The following is a 24,796-nucleotide window of genomic DNA, read 5'->3' on the forward strand; positions in this document are numbered from 1 at the left end:
CGAGTCTGGCTGCAATCATTTTAAGTGTGTGCAGCTGAAGCTGCTGCCTGTTCACTTCCTGGATTTACACAGACACATAGAGGCACACCTCCAGCTCTGCAGCTCTCATTGGCCCTCTTATGACTCATCCCCCCTCCCTTCCTCTTAAACTTTCACGAGAGTGAGAGAGAGAGCTGTGCATGATGTCATAAGCCTAGGCTTGTTTTCCAGACAAGAAACAGGAAGTGGGCTGTATAAGGTATTTACTGGCAGAAAAAAATGTTTTACTATACAAAGTTAAAACAATAAGGGCAGAAGATTTAATAGATAGAAAGATGAAAAATGACTGAAGTTCCGCTTTAACTGGGCTGGTGTAGTCCTCTATCAGCTTAAAGTATATCTATGGTCAAAAATCCAAATCCTATTTTCATTTCTACATTGTATGTCAATTATTTCTAGCCAACTCCTATTATTCTAAACAATATTTAAGTTTTTACATTTCCTCTGTGAAGAACCCCACACATTTACTTCCTTGAATTCTATGACGAGTGTTCACTGTGAATAGGCACTGTTGTGTCACAGAGCCTGCTTTCTGAACTACAGAGGTGCTGAGAGGAGGAGTTTCAGGAGGTGAAGTCAGTACAGGAATCATTGCTTGCAGGCAATGCAAGCAAGGTACCATGGGATATGTAGTCCTTGGAAAATCAAAGTAAACAGCCAAGGAGAAGCTGAAAGCATGCAGGGAAGTTATGGAAAGAGGTGGCCAGCAGACAGGCAAAACTCACAGCAAGAAAGACTTTGTAGCTTATACTGGTTTTTCAAAAACACCTATTGTTTGTATTGTTATTACAATGCTGATGTTATAAAATTTAACTCTATGCTGTGACCATAGAACTCCTTTAATATTGTTAATTCTCTGGGGCCACATTGCTGTGGTTGGTAGTGTGGATTGTTTCCACAACCAAGAGATGAAGGATCGTGTGCAGTTCAGCAATTGTATCAAAACTCTTTTATGTTTTAAGAGCTATATAACGCAGAAAGAGTGTGGGATCTGGTAGAATGCGAATGGCTGTACATTTTTGCTATTTTTAATATTTCCGGGAGATGTCACAGGAGATGTCCAGAATATGTGAAAGAGTTATTCTATTGCCGATTCGCATCTTCAACATTTCTCTGAAATGGATGGATTTAGAGAATGCAGGGTGGTTGGTGCTTTCACTGCTTTGGCTATGAGGAAGAGGGTTCTTCCTCGAAACGCGTTAGACGTTTGCGAAGCCATCGGGTCCCTTCAACACCCGGTCCAGGTTGCAGGTGTCTAGAGACACAGTTCCATTTTCTGATGTACTGATAAGCGCTTTTTAAACACATTTGTTTGTGAATATGTCTACTACTGTTTTAGTTTTTTAATAAATGTTATATTTGGTAATGCACAAGGTCGGTGCGCCCTCCTTTCCTCTTTCTTTGGTTGGTGCTCTGTACCATTGTGTTTCGATTTATAAGGCTAGGTTCACACTATTGCGGCTTTGCGGGCCATGTGTGCACGGGGCACCGTAGCTCCGGGCTGACTCGCCCATGCAAACACGGCCTGCATAGCCACAATAGTGTGAACCTTACTAATGGACACTGTTAATATAGTTAATATTTTAAATGAAATGCACTTGTTAAAGAACTCTTCTTCAATGCTGAGAAACAATTCTAATTGTGTCAATCACCTGGATCCCCCAGAACTCTCCCTGGTTCCTGGTGAGCCTTATGCCACTACTGTATCTTTTAATGTGGGGAGGTCAACAGGAGAAACTAGTTAGAGGTACTGGGTTCCCAAGAGATCAGCAATCGCAAAGTGTCGGATTCATTGCGGATGTCACATGAAGATTCAGTGCAGAGTTTGGTGACATGGACAGCAGGGAAGGTAATTAGAGTAAAACCTTGGATTGCGAGCATAATTTGTTCCAGAAACATGGCTGTATTCCAAAGCACCTGTATATCAAAGCGAATTTCCCCATAAGAAATAATGGCAACTCAAATGATTCGTTCCACAGCCATTTATTCATAGGTCTTTCAGTTTATAGTCCATATAAAACAATTATAGCAATGTGACCAGGTTGTGTAACCATAAAATGTCCATTCACAAATGGAAGCATCCACAAGGGGATTAGAAACAAAATCCTGCAGGAGCTACAGAGTATAAAAGAGAGGAGAGGCGCCTCTACATTAAGCAATATGTTACTAAATGTTGTACCTTCATTAAATGTAACCATATTGCTAAACTTAGAGGCGCCTCTCTTCTCTTTTACACTCAGTTGTAACATGACACTACTTGTATATCAAGGCATCGCTTGTATATCAAGTAAAAATGTATTTAAAAATTTAGCTTGTCTTTCAGAACACTCTCAAACCAAGTTACTCTCAAACCAAGGTTTTACTGTATTTACAGACTTTTTTTTACAGGTTTATTGTCATATTTACATCATATTGACTATAGCGACAGGAGCACTATAGGAAGATCTTTTCAGATTTTTTGTTCAAATGAACTCTAGATATTTAAGCCTTTTTCTCAATTTACCACTAATGAGAGTGGTGAATCAATGTCTTGGAGTAATATGGAGTACATTAGGAATAGCATGTTCTTGGCCTAGCTTTCTGCCATTCATTTGGATTCAAACTGCTCTCAAAAAGATTTTCAGCTAGCTGAGATTTAATAAAGTATGTGCCAAAAAGGTTTTAATCCCGTGTGACTATTCTTGTGACCTAAGCAACCCTACCAGACAGTACACTGAGATCCTTGACCTTTTTTCCATCAGCACACCATGGTAAGGAATACAGTATACTCCAATCTGGATGATCCGAAAAGACAGAGCAGAATGCGCATTTTTATTTTTTCTCCTGTCAGTATTTTTACTTTCAGCGCATACATTCTTCAGTAGAGTTTGATTGGCTCACAGTGTCTGAGAGCTACAGTGTAGGAGATTTTACTAGGCAGATATCAAGAAATTTTAGGTGCTTACACTATTTGCATTTTTTTATTACATATCTGAATTCACTGCTTAACTATATGCTTGGATTTCAGACTTAAAATGTTTTTTTTTTATTATTGTGCACAATATTAGTATTAAACATGAGGTATACACACAGTACTGGGCATTTGTTTTAAGCAGGTGTGAAGAAATTCTGTAAAGTAGGAAAGTATAAAAAAAAAAAAAAAAAAAAAAAAAAAAAGAAACAATTCCTTGGCGCACAGCCGCCACCAAGCGTTAAAGCTCTGTGGGTAAGCTGCACTATCCTGCCCCCAAATGATCCCCCCTGTAGCTGTAGAGGTATTAGTTGAGGGTGAACACATACTGTGGCCACAATACTTTGCTTCATGGCAGGAATTATACTTCCTGTCACTTTCAGCGGGCACTACCGCATGCTGAACACAACCCATTCAAATAAATTGTGCCACACTGCAACCCGCCTTACAACCACATGCAATGTATAAGGATGTGGCACGCCAGTGCAGGGTTCACAGGATCAAAGCGGTATTAAACCCAAAACCAAAAATGTAATGGGGTATATTGAAACCTACCAGTTAGTAGATGTGGTGGCTGCATTCGTTTTCTTATTTTAGGCTTTTTTTTCTCTCTGGTGATCTGGCCAGTAACATGCCCTCCTGTATTAGAGTGCCTACACTCTGGATGATGGAGCACAGGGGGCACATTTGTACAGCAACATTGTCAGTTTGAGGGGGGGGGGAGTGTTAGATGTACTAGCAGCTTTAGATACACTAACACATTGAAGCCAAACTTCAGCTAACACTGCAGTTGCACAAGCAGCTACTGAAATCTTTTTTTTTTCTTTTGGCATAAAGGTTTTACATAAATGAAAGCTGATCATTGTAAGCACCCCTGTCAGTGGCAAATGTTTTGTCTGAAAACTCTAACTTCTACATTTGCAGGACTGCTTGTTCTTTTGAAAAACAATAGACTTACTGGCTGGATCACCAGATGAAAATAAAGGAACGAAAGCTTAAAAAAAGAAAACAAATTCAGCCTTTATAGTTAAAAATTGTTAAAGAGGAAGTAAACCCTGATGGGTTTTACTTCCTCTTTTTTCCTCTGCAAAGTAAAAGCGTAATGGGCTAGTATGCATCGCGTACTAGCCCATTATGTGGCACTTACCTGCAAAGGAAGCCCGCATTGTCCCCGCTGGCATCTATCAAAGGAAGCCTGCATTGTCCCCGCTGGCATCTATCTTCGCCCCTCTTCCTTCCGGGGCCATGGACTTTGGCTCTGTAACTGTCCAGGCTCACGTGACGTCACTCCCACGCATGCGTGCGGAAGCTGTCAGTTACGGCACTTGGTAGTGAACAAAAAAGGGAAGGAAGGGACGTTTCTTCTACAGCGCATGCCCCGATGACGTCGGCGCAAGCATATATGGTAAATATCTCCTAAACCATGCAGGTTTAGGAGATATTTACAGTATCTACAGGTAAGCCTTATTATAGGCTTACCTGTAGGTACAAGTAGCGTAACAGGGTTTACAACCACTTTAAGCTGCAATATACTAAATGTTTGCTTTTGGGTTCTACAACACTTTAAAGCAAGTAGTGAGGAGGTGATACAATGCTTCGTCACTGCCTGTCAAATGCTAGAAATAGATGTAGAAATAGATGTGGATCTTGAACTAATGAGACTTTACAAGCCTTTTGTTGACATTTCTTGTACTAGGTTTTGATTATTGTGTGTTCCACCACTGGAGAGTTTCACCCTCTTTATTGACCATTGTCACAGGGACTTAAAGTGAAGAAAAAATGTTGAGTTGTCATTAGAATAGGAATATAGCAGAAATCTTCTGATGGGACATCTGTCTAGGTCTAGGAGAAGCTTTCTCTCAAGCTAGAGAGATCTCCTCTCACTTCCTGTTGTTTCTGAAACAGGCAACGGAAGGAAATTTTACCAATGGGTTGTAGGCAGTGCAAAATAAAATGGCAGGGGTTTAAACCTTAACTTACTATATTCAAACTACAAACAATCTGGCTTTAGATATACTCTAATGGTTAAAATTTGGTCACTGAAAAAATATGTTACCAAATGTCTACAACAGATAGCAAACTGGTGAAGAGGCCTTTGCATCTGTTACATAAAAGTCAATGAACATATGCAAGAGGGTGACTTGGTAAGTAACAAGACACTTCAGCTATTCATCTTCCTTGCCACTTGTAACCCTTGATACTTTTTATAGCCAGAGCTGATGTCTGACTCTAACATCTGTCTTTCTGTCTGAGAGGATACAAGGTTCTGAGAGAAGGTCACACAACCCACAAGAATATTCATCCTTTACATGTGAACGTACTTTCACTTGATTATTTTCTTACATGAAGGACATTTTTAAATGAATTATTAATACATTAAACTCATTAGAGGGTACAGTCATTTGGTAATGTATTCTGCAAAAATGTACTAACGTTCTATAGTTCTACAAAAATCAACACAAACATTCTGAAATATTGTGAAAATTAGAAAAAGACAGTTTTCTAGTTTAAAGTGATTGTAAACCCTCACCTCTTAAAACAATCCTTTTGGTTTAAAATAGAAATGAAAGGCAAAGCATTTGTGTATAAATATAAAAAATGATAAATACCTTTTTTCTTTTTTTATAAGTGATCACATTCTATCTCTTCTCAGCTGCATAAGCGCTAGGGGAGGAGAAACAGCAGCATACTGATCTTCACAGTGAAAGGCTGTGCAAGGGGGGGGGGGTGCCAGGACAGCACACTGAGGCTGCTTTCATACCGAGGCGTCGGCGGTAAAGCGTTGCTATTTTTAGTGGTGCTTTACCATCGTTTTTGCAGAGGTTTTCGGGCACTAGCAGGGCACTTTTAACCCTGCAGTTCGGCAGCGCTGCCCATTAATTTCAATGGGCAGAAGTGGTGGTGGAGCGTTGTATACACTGCTGCTTCACCGCTCCAAAGATGCTGCTTTCAGGAGTTTTTTTTAACGTCCTGCCAGTGCATCACACTGAGACCACAGGGGAACCGTTTTTCAGGCGCTATTTTTGCCCAAAAGCGCCTGAAAAACGCCTCAGTGTGAAAGGGGTCTGAGTTCCAAGCATAGCTAGAGAACTGACCTCCTGCTGTTTGCCTGCTTTGTGTGGTTAGTTTTTAACAGGAAAGCAAAGGGACAGGCAGGAACCCCAGGGACTTTACACAAGGAAGCAATACAGAGAGAATAGGATACCCTTTCCTACAAGTACATAGTACAGCAGACACATATCAGGAATAAAGTCAGAGAATTTTGAAAAAAATAACCAAATTTTTTTCTTTTTGCTATAATACATATCCCCCCAAAAAATGTAAAAAAACTAATTAATTTATCAGCTTAGGCCAATATGTATTCTGCTACATATTTTTGGTTAAAAAAATCCCAAAAAGCGTATATTGATTGGTTTGCACAAAAGTTATTGCGTCTACAAAATAGGGTATAGATTTAGGGACTTTTAGATTTTTTAATTGATTTTACTGGTACAAATCTGTGATTTTTAGCGTTACTGCGACATTGCGGTGGACAAATCTGACCCTAAGTGACACTTTTTGGTGACCAGTGACACCAATACAGTGATCAGTGCTATAAAAATGCACTGATCACTGTATAAATACACTGGCAGGGAATGGGTTAACACTAGGGGGCGATCAAGGGGTTAAGTGTTAACTAGGGAGGTGCTTTTTTACTGTGGGGGGGAGTGGACTAACAGGGAGTAGAGAGAGAGAGATCGCTTTTTTCCGGATCACTAGGAACAGCAGATCTCTCTCTCTCCTCCCCTGTCAGAACGGTGATCCGCCTTGTTTACATTGGCAGTTCCGCCGCTGTAAGGAGCGATCGCGGGTGGCCCGTGCACACGCTCCCCCCGCGTGCAGCGAGCACGCGCATGCGCCCACACGATCACATGCACGGATCAACATACAGGTAAGCCGGTTCGTGCAGCTGAGCCGCCTTGCAGCAGTATATCTGCGGTGGGCGGTCGGCAAGTAATAAGGGCTAAAGTTTTTTTTTTTATCACAAAATTTTAATTTAAACAAGTTATTTCTCACACACAGCTTGGCATACTTACAATTACATCCCAAAACACATTTTGCTACTCCTTCTGAATATGAAGATACCACATGTGTGAGACTTTTTCACAGCCTAGACACACAGAGGGGCCCAAAATCCAAGTAGCACTTTTGGTCTCTCAAGAGCATAAATTACACATATCATTTTCTGACTACTTGTCTCATTTCTCAGCCCTTGAAGTGCCAAGACAGGACAAACACACACAAAATGACCCCATTATGAAAAGCAAACACCCCAAGGTATATTCTGAGAGGCTTAGTGAGTCTTTTGAAAGTGTTATTTTTTTGCCACAGGTTTTTTTGAAAATGCGGGAAAAAAAATAAAATGTATTTTTACACAAAGTTGTCAATTAATAATATATTTCTAACACACACCACAGACATACTTAGAATTACCCAAAAACAAAAAATGCAGCAGTCAGTGTCTCTGATCAATAGACAACGTAATACAGTGTCACCATCAAAAAGGATTAAAATCCTGCGCTTAGCCTACCCTCCTGGTGAAGGAAAAGTGTGAGCTTTTTTAGGCACTTTTAATGGACTGAATAGTATATATTTTACTTTATGAGTCATCATATCTATTTTTCACTTATTTTATGCACTTGTTTTTGGAGGAGTGGATCTTATGACTTTAATTTTGTTATGCGTATTTTTGCACTGAGAATTTTTTTTAGATTAGCGCACCTGTTTCTTTCAATTATTACAGTGTCGCCATAGCTACTCTTTTTTTTTGCAGTCCCAATGACTGCATTAAGCACTCAGTTCCCTCTCACATCCCACAGCGTTTGTTTACATATGTGATAGCTGCGATTGGTCACAGTGATCACATGGTACAGGTCCCGAGTTGTGATCCTTTATGTCTGAAGGTGCACACAAGTGGAAAGACATACAGGTACCTCCAGCCGTACTGGGGAAGTTCCCATTTGGCCGTTTTTTTTTTTCTTTAGGTAACTTGTGGAAAATTTTGAACTTGTCCTTTCTTTCTATAATGCACAGAAAAATGACCACTACTCAACCCACTTATATTTACTATTCCCCATCCCATGTACAATACTTCTTCCATTACAGCCACCTCAAAGTACCCTTTGTAAGCTTTGACACCTTCTGACATGGAGCTTCCATTGGGTGATTTGATTATGTTTCTTTCTTCTGATATTCATTTGTCTGAGTACAGGAAAAAACAAACACTACAGTTAAAGTAATGCCAAATGTCGTGTAAAGAATTACATAAAATTGTTTACTGATGCAGCATGTATGTTTGTATTGTACCATCCTTATTTTACTCTCTCCATATTTAGTGTTATATTTCATATTATATTTCATGACAGATTGTCAAGGATGAAATCACAACTGAAAAAAAGAAAAACCTCTCCTTTAGTGTGAAGGGAACAAAGTCTTTGAAGAAAAAGAAGCCACCAGATGCAGGTAGACTTTGCAACAACTAAAATGAATGGACACAACTCTTTTGATTGGAGATTTCACATTTAAGGAATGAATGGACTTGGAATATTGGATAGATTTGGGGCAACAGACTTTTGTTTGCACTAGAACAAGTTAACGGGAGTGCAAAGCAGCTTGATGCAGCATAGGAGGAAATCAAACAGGTCAGAAGGAGGTTGAGTTCTGTGAATGGTTGGAGGGAATGCTGTCAATCAACTTCTCCTTCTCCATTCACAGAACGTTTTGTGTTATCGGAGTGTAGTAAGACAAGTTCTATAAATGGCGGAGGAAACAGGAGGGGCAGATGAGTAGAGCTACTTTCCTGATTGGGAACTGTTGCTATTAACCTTCACATTTCCAGAAGACATTCACTCAACACAATATATATATATATATATATATATATATATATATATATATATATATATATATATATATATATATATATATATATATATATATATATATATATATATATATATATATATATATATATATATATATATATTTTTTTTTTTTTTTTTTATTTATTTATTTTTTTTAAAGCTTTAGCTTTAGTGAAGTTTGCCTGTTGTTCTGGGAGGGAGGGTTTAGCAGTTGTCAGTAATGTACAATTTGTACTGCTTGTTTGAGCTTTGTTTTACATATCAGGCAAACACCTTCTTTTTAAACTGGTTTGCCTCTTGTTTGTATGAGACGTATAACTGCATGTTTTTTAGCTCCTGTGCAGATTGAACTTTGCCCAGGGGTGCAATTGGAGGACACTAAATGCCTTAACCACTTGACCTCCGGAATATTTACCCCCCTTCCTGACCAGGCCAATTTTTGCGATACAGCACTGTGTTATTTTAACTGACAATTGCGTGGTCATGTGACGCTGTACCCAAATTAATGTATGTACTTTTTTCCCCACAAATAGAGCTTTCTTTTCATGGTATTTGATCACCTCTGTGGTTTTTATATTTTGTGTTATAAACAAAAAAAAAGACCAACACTTTTGAAAAAAACACAATTTTTTTACATTCTGTTATAAAACATACCCAATAAAAAAATAGAAAAAAAATCAAATTTCTTCATCAATTTATGCCAATATGTATTCTACTACATATTTTTAGTAAAAAAAAAAAACCCAATATGCGCATATTGATTGGTTTGTGCAAAAGTTTTAGCGTCTACAAACTATGGGATATTTAATTGTTTTTACTAGCAATGCCAGCGATCAGCAACTTTGTGGGACTGCAATATTGCGATGTACAGTCGAACACTAACTGACACTTTTGACACTTTTTGGGGGCCAGTGACACTAATACAGTGAACAGTGCTAAAAATATGCACTGTCACTGTACTAATAAACAAAACAAAAGGCGCCTCTAAGTGTAGAAGAAAAGCTGTATTTAATACCCCCACAGGGTTAAAAACACTTACAAAATAGAAGAGATAATCAGGCACATCATATGTACGGTGAGCAGCTGCATTGGAAGGGGTCACAGTGGACATAAGTCCTCAGGAGGATGAATATTTGACTGGTGGAAATCGTCACAGTCCACAGCAGGATGGAGCACTCCAGCGCTGTGACGCCGGCTTCACAGCGCTGGAGTACTCCATCCTGCTGTGGACTGTGACGATTTCCACCAGTCAAATATTCATCCTCCTGAGGACTTCCGTCCACCGTGACCCCTTCCAATGCAGCCGCTCACCATACCTATGATGTGCCTGATTATCTCTTCTATTTTGTAAGTGTTTTTAACCCTGTGGGGGTATTAAATACAGCTTTTCTTCTACACTTAGAGGCGCCTTTTGTTTTGTTTATGTCTCATAGATTTTGCTTCAGTCTGCTAAGTTGCAGCCCTCTGTGCTGAAGATTTTCCCTACATTATTGCCATCATCAGCACATTTTGGACTATTTATATAGAGACTTTACAGATCAATGAAGGTCTGAGCGCCCTAATCTCCTACCTTTACTGTATTCACTGTACTAATGACACTGGCTGGGAAGAGTTTAACATCAAGGACAATAAAAGAGTTAGCTGTGTTCCTAGCTAGTGTTTTTTTACTGTGTGGGAGGTACTTTTACTAGGCGAAGGCATGAATCGATGTCCTTGATCCATGATCTGGTGCAGCAGTGTCAACTTGCCACCTTATATTTAAGTTATACGGTCAGCAAGTGCTTAACAGCTTGCCGACCATCCGCCGCCATTATACTGCGGCAAGTAGGCAGGATCCCGCGAGCCATCGTAGCTATACGTTGGCTCCATTAAGTGGGATAGCAGGCGCACACGCACGCGCACCGCCGGCCACGAGCGATCACGGGCATGAGAGGCAGAACATCGACATGTGTGTGTAAACACACAAATTCCTGTTCTGTTCTGTGAGGAGAGACAGATCATGAGTTCCTAATAGCTAGGAACCACGATCTGTCATTTCCTCTAGGTCCGTCCCCTCCCCCTACAGTTAGAAACACACACAGGGAACACAGTTAACCCCTTGATCGCCCCCTAGTGTTAACCCCTTCCCTGCCAGTGACATTTTTACAGTAATCATTGCATTTTTATAGCACTGATCACTGTATAAATACCAATGGTCCCAAAAATTTGTCAAAAGTGTCTGATGTGTCTGCCATAATGTCGCAGTCCTGATAAAAATCGCAGATCCCCCCACTACTAGTAAAAAGAAATAATAATAATAAAAATGCTATAAATCTATTTTGTAGATGCTATAACTTTTGCAAGTTAATATATGCTTATTGCGATTTTTTTTACCAAAAATATATAGAAGAATACATATCGGCCTAAATTGAGAAAAAATTTGCTTTTTTTTTAAGAAAAAATGGGGATATTTATTATAGCAAAAATTACAAAATATTGTGTTTTTTTCAAAATAAAATTGTTGCTCTTTTTTTGTTTATAGTGCAAAAAACAAATAATGCAGAGATGCACAAATACCACCAAAAGAAAGCTCTATTTGTGGGAAAAAAAGGACGTCAATTTTGTTTGGGTGTAGCGTTGCACAACCGCGCAATTGTCAGTTAAAATGATGCAGTGCCGAATCGCCTGGTCATTGAGCAGCCAAATCTTCCAGGGCTGAAGTGGGTAAAGTGGTTCTAAAGGTAATAGTTATCTTTTACCCTAATGCACTCTATGCATTAAGGCAAAGAAAACCTGTCATAAGTAGCTTCACCAGTGCCCCCCCCGCCCCAAAAGAAAATATTTACTATTTTCGATCCAGCACTGAGCTCATCTGCTGCAGCTCCTCTCTCCTCTTCCTGGTGTCCCACTAGAGGCTCTGACAGCAGCGGGAGCCATTGGCTACTGCTGCTGTCAGTCAAAACCAGTGAGGGGGAAATGGGGGTTGAGGCCAAGCCGCTTGCTATGGGGGCAAACACAGAATAAGAGGAGTAGGCAGTGCTGGCGAGGGGGCAAAAATACGAGGTTTTCAACTATTGCACATAGCAGGTAAGTATAACATCTTTGTTATTTTAAGAAAAAAATGACCTTTACAAACACTTTAAATGCAGATTATTTACATCAGGTTCACCAGATGCACAGTACATCTTTAAATGTGGGTGTTTGTAATTATGTGCGTAAATATGCAGGTACAAATTGCAAATTATGCACAAGAAGCATTTGATTACATTAAAGTAGAATTAAACTAAGCTTTAATGATCGTTATTTGCCATAAATAATATTATTCTTGCAATGAGAGCTGAACATATCAGACACATAGCTGAAAATAATGATCTTTATGGCAAATAAACACATGCTTTTCAGACATGTGTCTGTTTTCTCTGCTATAATAATTGACAGAGGTGGAAAAGAATTAGTCAAAGGAATTTGTAAAACTGCTACTGATATTGGCAGGAAGGATTTCCCAATAAACTGGTGTCAACCCCATAGAGTTTGTTTTAATTTCAGCTGAACTGATACAATTAATTAAACTATATGTCACTAGAAAGCCTAGTAGATACAGTCAACAGAGGCCTGATAAATATATTTGTATCTCTAAAAGATTAGTAGATCTGTACAACAAATGTGCGATAAATACTATATACAGTAAAAGGATTAAGACTAAATGAATGGACTAATCAAACTTTTTCTATCAACTTTATGTGATGGTTAAATTTTGTTAGAAAACAAATCCTAAACTGTGCTTGCCTCACCACACCTTGGATATTACTAACTAACTATGTGTGATTACTCCTGTGTCTGGACTGATCACATACCTGAAATGCAATTTGTGCTATATTAATTAATTAATGAATAAAATAAAACAATCACATGCTACATTAATCAATAGATATATAAATGTGATTACTCATGTGAATATATGACTTATTTGACCAATTTTGTTGGAAATTAAATAAATAAATAGTGACTAGTGATGACAAATATATAAATTAAATGAATTAAGTGACATGTAAGATAACATGTGTGAACAAAGTCTATTAAAGTGCTCTTGTGATCCATGCTCCAACAGTGACTGTGCATCCACCTCCTATGGGGCTATATGGTTCCGCACTCACCAGATAAGTTGGACTTCTCTACCTTATGGTAAAGTCCAACCTATCTGGTGAGTGTGGAACCATAATCACATTTATATATTTTTTTGATTAATGTAGCATGTGATTGTTTTATTTTATTCATTGATTGATTAATATAGCAAAAATTGCATTTCAGGTATGTTATCAGTCCAGATATAGGCACAGGAGTAATCGCACATAGTTAATTAGTAATATCCAAGGTGTGGTAAGGCAAGTGCAGTTTAGTTATTTTTTCTAGTTCTCTGTTTCCCCAAGGGAGGGACATCACTCACAGCAGCGGCCTAATTAATTTATCCACATCACCAAGGCACGAGTGCCACACATTCCATGTTAAGTTTTGTTGTTTGGTATTATGTACATAGAAATATTAGTAATTATGAAGATGTTCACATAGTTGACTAGTTCCCAAAAGAAACAATTAGGAAAGATTACTATTATTGTTTTTTTTTTTTAAATGTCATTTTCAGATCTCTGATATATTTTTATTCACATATTTTCATTCAAATGATTCTATTAATTGCCTTTTCATTTCTTGTTCATTTCTATATTTCTTGAGCTTAAATATCTGAAATCTCTCTCCAATTGCATAACCAGCTAATATAGCTTGATGATGGTGCTTTGTGTGTTGTTTTTGTATGGCTATTGCTACTCACAACATAGTAAACAGGCCTCTGGGCGTAAGCTTTAAACACTAATCAAACCAGCTATGATACGCTTGCTGTCCTGTCCTTTTAGAGCGATGTGTCCAAAGAACCCAGTCCAGCAAATATAAAGAAAAGGTCCAAAAACTCAATAGAGAAAATGCAGAAAAGGCAACTGTTATATTTGTTGAGAACAAATCTTCAGAAATAAAGTATGAAGAGAACAGTCAGGCACAAAGCTTTATATCTATAGACATACCAGTTTCACATACTAAAATTCATGTACAAGATGGAATGCCCATCATTTGCTCTGTTGAAGAGGAGGAACCCATTTCTACAAATGAAGAGCATGTCAAGGCACCAACAGGAGTTGAGGAGGAAGAAGAACTGGTCAATGTCCTTGAAGACCAAGCTGAAGAAAAACTAATTGTGTTAGTGACTGAAAATGAATTAGAAATACAGTGTGAGGACAAACACGAAGAGAATGAGGAAAGCGAGGAAGCTATCACCGAGGAAGATAATGATAATGACAGCAGCCATACAATTGCAGTTTATGATCAAATACAAGAAGTACTGGAAACCACAAAGTTGGTAGCTTCAGAAGATTCTAAGCAAATACTTAGGGTCACGGACACTTCTAAACCTCTCTCACCATGCCCTGCTTATGATACAGAACAGGAGACAGCCTCTGTAGCAAAAAGGTAAGCTGCCCTAGTACATATTGTTTTTGTATTTAAACCTGTCCTTTATGCCTTTGATTTATTCAGGGGAATAGCAATAGTATATTTTATAAACTATTTAATTGAATACATACATTTAAATCCTAGTTGAAGTCTCACACCTTTTTATGTTTTTAAAGGAATGTTAGAATTTGTAACTGGTTTTGCCTGGAACATATCTATTTCTCTCAATGGAAAATTTTGACCTCATTGAACTTTAAATAAGATCTATCACCAGAAGAACATAAAATGATTTTAACCCCCCCAAGGGTATACTTTGCACATGGCACTTGCCTCCATATAAATTTGGTTGCTCAGCTGTACTGTCAGATAGCTAACCCCTTCCACCTGCCTAGCTATCTGACAACACAGATCAATCAAGATGTGTTTCTGAATGACAGCTCAAGAGGAGAGGAGGCATAACAGGCAGTGTACACAGAGCCCCCCTGCTTTAGTAGCTCCACACCTCCTGAAACACATATTTTTGAGGCTTCAGGAGAGGTGAAGTTCCAGCCAGCAATGACACAAAACAAAAATGTATTTTATTTAACTTGTACTGCTTAGATTGTAATGGGGACACGAGTTATGTGCCCAGTATCCCCTGGGGAACCTTAACAAACTTTTTGCTCCTGGTGATAGAAGAATGTCTCAATGTCCCACTTTCTAGCCACAAATAAATGGTATTTTTTTCCATTTTAGGAAACTTTTCTTTTAACTACTTGACCTCCAAAAGGTTTTACCCCCTTCCTGACCAGAACATTTTTTTGCTATTCAGCAACGTGCTACTTTAACTGCCAACTGCACGGTCATTTTTGACTGGTGTGGCAATGATCATGGGTACTGGCTGGTGACAGTATGTAAAAAACAATTAAACAGCTTTTTATTCATTTTTTTTACTTTTTTTTATTTTCTTTTTATATATATATATTTTAAATCCTGTGATCAGAGTGGGTCAGTGTCACCATAGTGACACTGTACTACTCTGGGAAGGTAAACACTGCATAAGTAATATTTTTAGCTGTCATTAGTATAATGGGTTTCCCATTCATGAAAAGCTTGCTTATGGTTGTGATCTACAATTGGCTACAGCTAATCACATGGTACAGGTAAACAGGTACCATGTAATTGCAGTGGGCCAGTCACAGATTACAACAGTAAGCAAGCTGTTCATGAATTGAAAGACATTGTTATCATACATTAACCAATCATAGCAATCACATAATGTGCGGTTACCGGTAACAGTAATCCGCTGTGTTACAAGCAAAGTGCGCTGTGGGTTCTGAACCCAGAAGAGGCATAACCACATACAGTATATATACATGACTGAGCCTGCATCTGCCACCCCACCGCAGTAAATGTACTGTGCTGGGGTGGCAAGTGGTTAATCTGAAATGTGGAAACGATTGGTCAATGGGTTGATACATTTAACCTTCCTGGCGGTATTCCAGAGTCTGGCTCGGTGTGGAATTTCAGAACCAAAAGCGGTAACCCCGAGCCAGACTCGGGATCGCATCGCAGGATCCGGGAAGAGCTTACTTACCTTGTCACAAGGATCCTGCAATGTCTCCCTGCAGTGTGAGCGGCTCGTCCTCCGCTCGATTCATCACGGAGCCGGGCTCTGTTCCCTGCGAGCGTTGCGACGCATGGGGGCAGAGAACGGCACAAAATTCAAAAAGTGAAACATTTTACATATTACATTACTGTATGAAATTATTTCACCTCCCTTTTGTCCCTAGTGGTTTGTCCAGTGCCCTGTATGCAGTTTTATATTATAAAAACTGTTCTTTCTGCCTGGAAACTGGAGATTGTCTATAGCAACCAAAACCGTCCCTTTACATCAAAAGGGGTTTTAGACCGGCTAGAAAACAACGATAATAAATTAGAATCACTTGCAGAATTGAGCGATAGTGTTATGTGGGGAGATCCGTCATCAAACACTGAAAAGTAATGACAGTGACAACTCTGCAACTGAGCAAATTTCAGTGTTTTTGATTTAATTACATTATTGAATAATTTGTATTATTATTATATTATTATTTGGTATAATTATTTATAGTTATTTATTATATTATAATTTATGATTTCGTGTTTCAAACTTTCTCATACCCGAGATGTCTACTAGACTCTTGTCTGGACAGATTTAAGTGTGTTATTCCTAAGAATTACAGGCCTACAATATAAAACGCCAAATTTCCATGCAAAATAATGGTACTGCTTTCAGCATCAAAAATATGAAATAATCATACCGCCAGGGAAGTTAATGTGCAACTCCAGTTTCACAAAATGCACATTTCCAAAATAAAGTCTAAGGGTTTATATGTAATAGATTTCTTGTGGGGGTACAAAGAACCAACTATAATACAAATTCTCTGGGGGGGGGGGGGGGGGGGTATAAAGAACCAACTGTAATACAAATTACGAATTAGCAAATAGGTTGTGAGTTTTATATCAATGCCCTTGGGCATCCATGTCCCTGATATTAGATAAAAAGTAGATTGTTACAATTCCTGTCCGTTGGGTGATAATCATGCTAAAAATTCTAAAAAAAAAATTGGACCCAGCCAGCAACAGATGGGTAGTTGCTGCTGGGACTGTAGGAGGGAATCTGAAGCAGAAATCCTTTTTTGGTTTAAAATGGAAAATCCCTTTAAAGCACAAAGAATACAATCTTGTTGTCTGAGTATTTTTGATGCATATATTCTAAACCTCATCATGTTTTCTCCTACTGGAACTGGATTTTCATCTTGATAATTCAAAGCCAAGCAAAACAATGCGGTTTGTTTATATAGGCATCAATGTTATTGCTACTGTAAGTGGGAGACTGTAAGGCATCTCTTGTACAGTGTTACATGGATATCTTATGGACTTGGAGTAGACATGAATATTATCTCTCATGCTGTTATAGGCACCAGACTTGTTTAACAAGTGCTCATTACATTAACATTGAGAACATTAGCTACTAACATAAGTACTATTGGCTACTATTCTCATTTTCTGTTGATATAAACATGCCATGCAAAAGAGGCTTAATAAATGGACTATATGTTGATATTCTTAAAACAAAAACTGCCATAATGCAACAGGAGTTTAAGAAAACAATTAATCAAAGACAGTATTTACCTTATACTATTTTTATGCAACTACTATAAAAATACTCCTACTTTCAGGGTTGAATATATATAAGTAGCTATACTTGCTTATGAAACTGAGTTCACAATAGCTTAAATAACTGCCAACACTAGGAAATCTTAGTCTGAGAATTTTGGCCATATTGAATGCTGTAAAATATTATGCTGCCCAAGCAAAATCCAGATCCAAGATGGTCTTCTGTGAAAGCCAGAACTGTTGTGGCATTTGATTTTTCTGATAAAAAAAAAATGCTAAAATATACTATAGAAGGCAGCATGTTTTCTAAATTATTTTCATATAGCCTGATAGTTTTTTAAGTAATTTAAAGAGTAACTCCACTTTTGTTGAGAAAAAACATCCCTCTTGGATGATCTATGTACATTGCAAGAATTTTAACAAACTTTGTAGCAGATTTCTACCTTTCGCTTATTTGATGAGAACCCTGTTTGTTTGTCTGTGTCTATGTGGTAAGTGGTAAGTAAGTGCTGCACTTGCAGGGCTCTGATGAGGAAAATTGCAGGGTCTGCATCCCTTTAGACATGGACAGTTGCTGAGGTTTGTCCATGAATCTATTCACAGACTCAAAAATGTGATGGACTATTTCGGTATTAATAACAAATGATATAAATCATATAAAAAACTATTTATTACATAAAATAATGACATAAAGGGTACATTAAAACAACAATTTAGAAAAGATTATTTTTCAAAAAGCAAATACTCAGGGTTCCCCCGAAAAGTATCTATCTAGGAGATACTTTTCGGGGGAACCCTGAGTATTTGCTTTTTGAAAAATAATCTTTTCTAAATTGTTGTTTTAATTTTGGGAGGAACCATGAGTATTTGCTTTTTGAAAAATGATCTTTTCTAAATTGTTGTTTTAATGCACCCTGTATGTAATTTTTTTAATGTAATAAATAGTTTTTTATATGATTTATATAGTTTGTTATTAGTACCGAGATAGTCCATCACATTTTTTTGAGTCTGTGAATAGATTCATGGAGAGCCTCAATACTGTCCTTTTCTTCCATTCTCATCCCTTTTCTCTGTATATTAATTTGGATGATGGTACTTTGTTACTTTTGAATTAAAAACTTCTATATGAGGCTATACTCTTAATTCAATATCCCTTTAGATGCAATATCCTTTTGGGAGTATCTCACCAAAAATGACAGACTTCTGGGAAATTTAGTGTGCCAATCGCACACGCAGGAAATTATGTTTCTAGGGGTCGTTCTGTACATAATCTGTGTATAGAACAACTCCAGGTAGCCATATTGCATTGCACTTTACAGAAAATTACAGAGCTGTAGATTGAAAAGGAAAGGTAATTTTAAATAACATTACATTACAATATGACTTGAGTCGCAATTGTATATGCTCTATCATTTTTTTTTTTTTTTGCTATTTTTTTTCCATGAAAGTGGAGTTACCCTTTAAAATCATAGTTATTATGCAAGATATCATAAATGTATCTTCTTTGTAGACCATCTCTTGCCTTAGCAGACACACTGATAGAACTTAGTTGTGTGTTTTTTTTTTCATAACGTAACATACTGATGCCCCGTACACACGATGGGATTTTCCGACAACAAATGTTGGATGTGAGCTTGTTGTCGGAAAGTCAGACCGTGTGTATGCTCCATCGAACATTTGCTGTCAGAATTTCCACCCACAAATGTGTTGTCGGAAAGTCCGATCGTGTATACCCAAGTCCGTCGCACAAAAGTTCATGCATGCTTGGAATCAAGCAGGAGGAGCTGCATTGGCTATTGAACTTCCTTTTTCTCGGCTCGTTGTATGTCTTGTACATCACCGTGTTCTCACGTTTGGAATTTTGGGCCAACATTTGTGTGACCGTGTGTATGTCCAAATCCACGGTTTTGTTGTAGGAAAATCTGATCGTGTGTACGGGGCATAAGAGTGCTGTGATTCCTAAATCACATACTGTATTTCATACACTAAGACCTGACTTGACTAAACTCATCTACATTAAAATCATTTTCATCTAGAAAATCTAGAAACATATATTACAGGCAAAATCCATGATTGCAAATTTTTGCACTTGATATAACCCCAAAAAGGTCAAACTATTTCACAGGTTTTAACAACTCTTTAATGTAGCGCCAGTTTTTGTAACTGTGATAGTTTGTGAATTCACAGCATTATATTGACTTTTATTTAAATATTTTTCACAATGTTGCAATTTTTTCCATGTAATTGTTGTCAATAGGAAATGCTTGTTAGAATTTTGTCACATTTAGCAATAAAAACTTAGCAATGATTTTAAGGTCAAAATTTGCAAAGAATATCCAATCATATGTGAGGAAAACCAAAAATGTTTTATTTTTGCTTGTAAATGACTGGATGATTAAAGGCTAGGTTCATCTTTTGAAGCTGAATTTAACAGAAGAGCCTTCTTACGTTGAATTGCCATAGCGAAGCTCCCAGTAGGGCATATTTCCCCTCTCTGGCCCATGCCTCCCTCATTACATCAATGCCATTGTTTTTGTTCCACACATTTTCTATATTTAGAATGTATTATGCATAGTGGCAATATACATCTGGATTTAAAAATGAAATAGCCAGGAGTCAACAGAAATAAACTCAAAGCATGTATTTACATAGTGGTTCACTTTTTCTGGTATTCTGACAGCCTGGTAGGAGGATTCCTTGATCCACGCTGTTAGCATGGCTGGAGGAATCTGTTCAATGTTTTTACGTTCAGGCTGCTGGCTGAAAAAAAAATCTATCAGTATATGGCCAATTGGCCAGCTAAATGAACATACTTGGCTTCTTTAGTAAATAACTCCCACTGTTTACTTTTTTATATATTGTGCATGAATGACCACCTTTAGTCACCAGAAACCATATTAGCTCTGTTCTGAAAAGTTGCAATATATTGAATTGAAAATACATATATGTTTTAGTGAGAAGAATGAAGAGGATGCACAGGCGCTATCCATAGAAGAGGACAATGATGAAGAAGAAGAAGAAGAAGGAGAAGAAGAAGAAGAAGAAGAAGAAGAAGAAGAAGAAGAAGAAGAAGAAGAAGAAACTTTGGAGGAATTTTCTCAGAATGGTGACATCAACCAGGAACTAAGCTGTAACAGTAAGAGGAGGGTAACTGATGAAGTGGACACTAAAGAAGACAACAAAAAAAGCAAACTAGACACAGAGGATATCACCAGTATCCAACACACTGAAGAAAAAACACAAAACTTGATCATTAATGAGCAGACACGCCAAAGTGCTGGAGTTAAAAAACAAACCAAATTAAAGAAAGAAGATCTGTCCTTGTTTCTTGGTAAGAAACAATATTTAGTGCAGAACATGTCTATGATGCCCAACATAACCTTTATCCTGGAACCAGTGCAAAGCAGAAGCGCAAGGCCTATGCTCATACTTACAGTCATTGCTAATGCTTAGCTTCTGGTGGATTGCTCTGCTTCTGGCAGTCTTATTGTCCCTATAGCAGGGCTTTAACCGCTTCAGCCCCGGAAGATTTTACCCCCTTCCTGACCAGAGCACTTTTTAGAATTTGGCACTGTGTCACTTTAACTGACAATTGCACGGTCGTTCGACGCTGTACCCAAAAGAAATTTGCGTCCTTTTTTTCCCACAAATAGAGCTTTCTTTTGGTGGTATTTCATCACCTCTGCGGTTTTTATTTTTTGCGCTATAAACAAAGAAGGAACGACAATTTTGAAAGAAAACAAAAAAAAACAATATTTTTTACTTTTTGCTATAATAAATATCCCCAAAAGTTTTTAAAAAAACTAATTTTGGACAGTTTAGGCCAATATATATTCTTCATATTTTTGGTAAAAAAAATCGCAATAAGCATATATTGATTGGTTTGCGCAAAAGTTATAGGGTCTGCAAACTATGGGAAAGATTTAAGGCATTTTTATAATTTTTTTTTACTAGTAATGGCGGTGATCTGCGATTTTTAGCAGTACTGCAACATCGTGATGGACAGATTAGAGACTTTTGACACTTTTTTTTGGGACCATTGGCATTTATACAGCGATCAGTGCTATAAAAATGCACTGATTGATGTGTAAATGTCACTGGCAAGGAAGGGTTTAACACTAGGGGGCGTTCCAGGGGTTAAATGCGTGTTCCCTCAGCATGTTCTAAATGTGTGGGGATGGGAGTGACTAGGAGAGGAGCCATGTCATTTTTCCTTAGAGGGAAGAAACTATATGGCTCCTCTCTTCTGACAGCACAGGGATTTTTGTGTTTACACACACAAATCCCCATGCTAGCACTCATGCACGCGATTGCGCAACCGGCCCCCGCCGTGCAGCAGGCCCTCTGGTGGCCGAAAACGGGTAGGATGTACCCGTACGGGATTTCGCCCAGGAGTGCCATTGTGCCGCAGTATATCTGAGTAACATGGTCGGCAAGTGGGTAAAGCCTATTTGAACTATCAATATTATTTACACTGTTTGTACAATTTGCATACAATATGTCAAAAATGAGCAAAAGAAAGTATACAAAAAGTTAATGCTAAAGACTTGGCCCTGCTATATTGGAACTGTTACATGAAGTTGTTTCTTATACAATACCATTAATATGCCTTATTGATTTATTTGTGGCTAAGTTTTGCTTTTATAGCAAATACATATACAGTATAACATGTGTTTTTTTTTCTTTCTGAATACCCTGCTTTTTATAATATAGGCAAAGGGTGTCTCATTATTAGATGTTAAAAATAAATCCAAAGACATTCCCAATCCTGTCTACAAAACAAGCTTTATACCAGCCTTTCTCAACCTCCTTACCCCAGGGGAACCCTTAAAATAATTTTCAGGTCTCGGGGAACCCCTGATAAAACCAATTAATTGGGGGTCAGTGGGAACAATGCCCCTTACTTTGGTGGTCAGTAAGAAGAATGCCATTTTTTTACAGTGGTGGTAAGAATGGCCCTCTTACAGAGAGCTATAAAGATCATTGGTGTCATACCACTGGCTCCTCCAAGTGGCATTGGCTCAGAAGTATGTAGGCACCATCAAACAAGAGGTAAATCAGCCACAGCTCAAGCAACCCCTAGCCATCTCTGGAGGAACCCTGGTTGAGAAATTCTGTTTTATACAGTAATGGTACAGGTGAAGTGCTACATGTGCCTGTATTTTAAATTAAGTTAAGCCAGTTTTAGCAACCAATAGATTATGACAAAGAATATTAAGAAGAATACACTTGGGGTCTATTTATAAAAAATTCACATTGCCATTCCTCCAGGGTCCTCTAGAATCGTATAGCTAAATCAGTGTTTCTCAACCTTTTTTCAGTCAAGGCACCCTTTAGAATTGTGCACAATCTCGGCGCACACCAGTCTGAGAGCTCATTCACACCAAGAGGTGCGTCCGAACATGTGCCCTTTTTTGCGCATTCCCACAAATTGTGTTGTTTAATAGGCTGCTCTATTTGTGTGAAACAGAAAAAAGTTGCCAGCATGATTTTTAAAATCACGCTGCACCAAGACTCATAGTACTACGGTACTATGTTCTTTAGCGGGTGCAAACTAGTGCAATCTAGAGCAAATTTGCTAGATGCATGTGGGTTCCATTAACAGTGCAAAAGGTAGCACATTTTTGTGCAGTGTGGGAAAACATGTGATTTCGCACATGTTACTGCACTACACCTGATGTGAGCAAGCCTTAAAATGGAGTTTGTGAGGCAGAGTTTGTAACTCCTTCCCCCCACCAAGTCCATTCTGCTAGCACAAATCCCCTCTCCTAGCACAAATACACCAACCAAACCCTTTCATAGCACACATTCCTCCTCCCAAATCCCCCCTCTCATATTCACCCTTCTAGCACAAATTCTGTTCCTCCTTCCCCATCCAAATGCCCCCTCCTAACATAAAACCTCTCATCACTACAGGAGTATTGACAGCAGCAGAGAGGAAGAGAGAGACGAAGGGTGGCGTTTCTCACTCCATTATTCAGAGAGCAGGAAGAGAACACAGCCCACTCCTCCTCCCAACTCTCTCCTTCTCTGTGCTGCTATCTATACTCCTGTCGGCAATCCAGAAAGCTGTGAGGGCCGCTCGACCTGTTCTTAGCAACTGATGATGTCATCAGTTGGCAGGACGGAGACAGTCGGCCCATACGGCATTCTGGATTGCCAACAGGAGTATAGATAGCGTCAGAAAGGAGGAGAGAGTCTGTAGAAGGTGTGGACTGTGCTCTCTTCCTCCTCTCTGTATAGCGGAGTTAACAAAAATGGATTTTTTTGTCCTTTATCCACGGCACCCCTAAGGGCTCTTTGCGGCACCTCGGTTGAGAAACGCTGAACTATGCCATCAAACTGTTGTGCCACGGGACATTTTTTACCAAGCTTCTTCCACCGGTCAAAGCAGGCTTAGTGCTGCTTGATGACTTTTATTTTTAACTGATATGATTCACGTAATAGTAGAATGGGGTACTGATAAAATACATTTAGAAAATATATACAGTGGCGAAAAATATTTTTTTGATCCCCTGCAGATTTTGTAAGTTTCCCCTCTTACAAAGAAATGAAGGGTCTATAATTGTTATCATAGATGTATTTTAAATGATAGAGACAGAATATCAACCATAAATCCAGAAAAAAACACATAAAACAAATGCTATAAATTAAGTTGAAGTTCAGTGAGTAAAATAAGTATTTGATCCCCAAGCAAAACATGACTTAGTACTTGGTGGAGAAAACCTTGTTGGAGGTAAGACATTTCTTGTAGTTGGTGACCAGGTTGACACACATCTCAGGAGGGATTTTGGTCCACTCTTCTTTACAGATCTTCTCTAAATCCTTAGGGTTTCTTGGTTGTCTCTTGTCAACTCGAAGTTTCCGCTCCCTCCATTCATTTTCTATAGGATTAAGGTCTGGAGACTGGCTAGGCCACGTCATGACCCTAATGTGCTTCTTCTTGAGCCACTTCTTTGTTGCCTTGGTGGTATGTTTTGGATTATTGTAATGCTGGAAGACCCATCCACGACCCATCTTCAGTGTTCTGGCTGAGGAAAGAAGGTTCTCATCCAAGATTTTACAACATATGGCCCCTCAATGTGGCAAAGTTGGCCTGTACCTTTAGCAGAGAAACAGCCCCAAAGCATCATGCTTCCACCTCCTTGCTTGACTATATGGATGGTGTTCTTAGTGTCATTATAGTTAGCATTTATCTTCCTCCAAACACTGCGAGTCCAGTTAATGCTCATCTGACCACAGCACTTTCTCCCAATCCTTCTCTGAATCATTTTGATGTTCATTGGCA

At 38.4% G+C, this 24,796-nt stretch overlaps 1 protein-coding gene across 3 annotated transcripts in view; it reads left to right on the forward strand.

The window, feature by feature from the left end:
- Positions 1-24,796, forward strand: part of MYLK4 (myosin light chain kinase family member 4) — a 236,582-nt gene that overhangs the window by 161,947 nt on the left and 49,839 nt on the right. For all 3 annotated transcript variants that reach the window (XM_073630957.1, XM_073630958.1, XM_073630956.1), the window contains 3 exons: positions 8,395-8,491; positions 13,779-14,385; positions 20,463-20,839. In XM_073630957.1, coding sequence (XP_073487058.1) covers positions 8,395-8,491; positions 13,779-14,385; positions 20,463-20,839 — 1,081 coding nt within the window. The remainder of the gene's footprint in view (positions 1-8,394; positions 8,492-13,778; positions 14,386-20,462; positions 20,840-24,796) is intronic.

This window comes from Aquarana catesbeiana, linkage group LG05, assembly GCF_042186555.1.
Source record: "Aquarana catesbeiana isolate 2022-GZ linkage group LG05, ASM4218655v1, whole genome shotgun sequence".
Taxonomy (NCBI): Eukaryota; Metazoa; Chordata; class Amphibia; order Anura; family Ranidae; genus Aquarana; species Aquarana catesbeiana.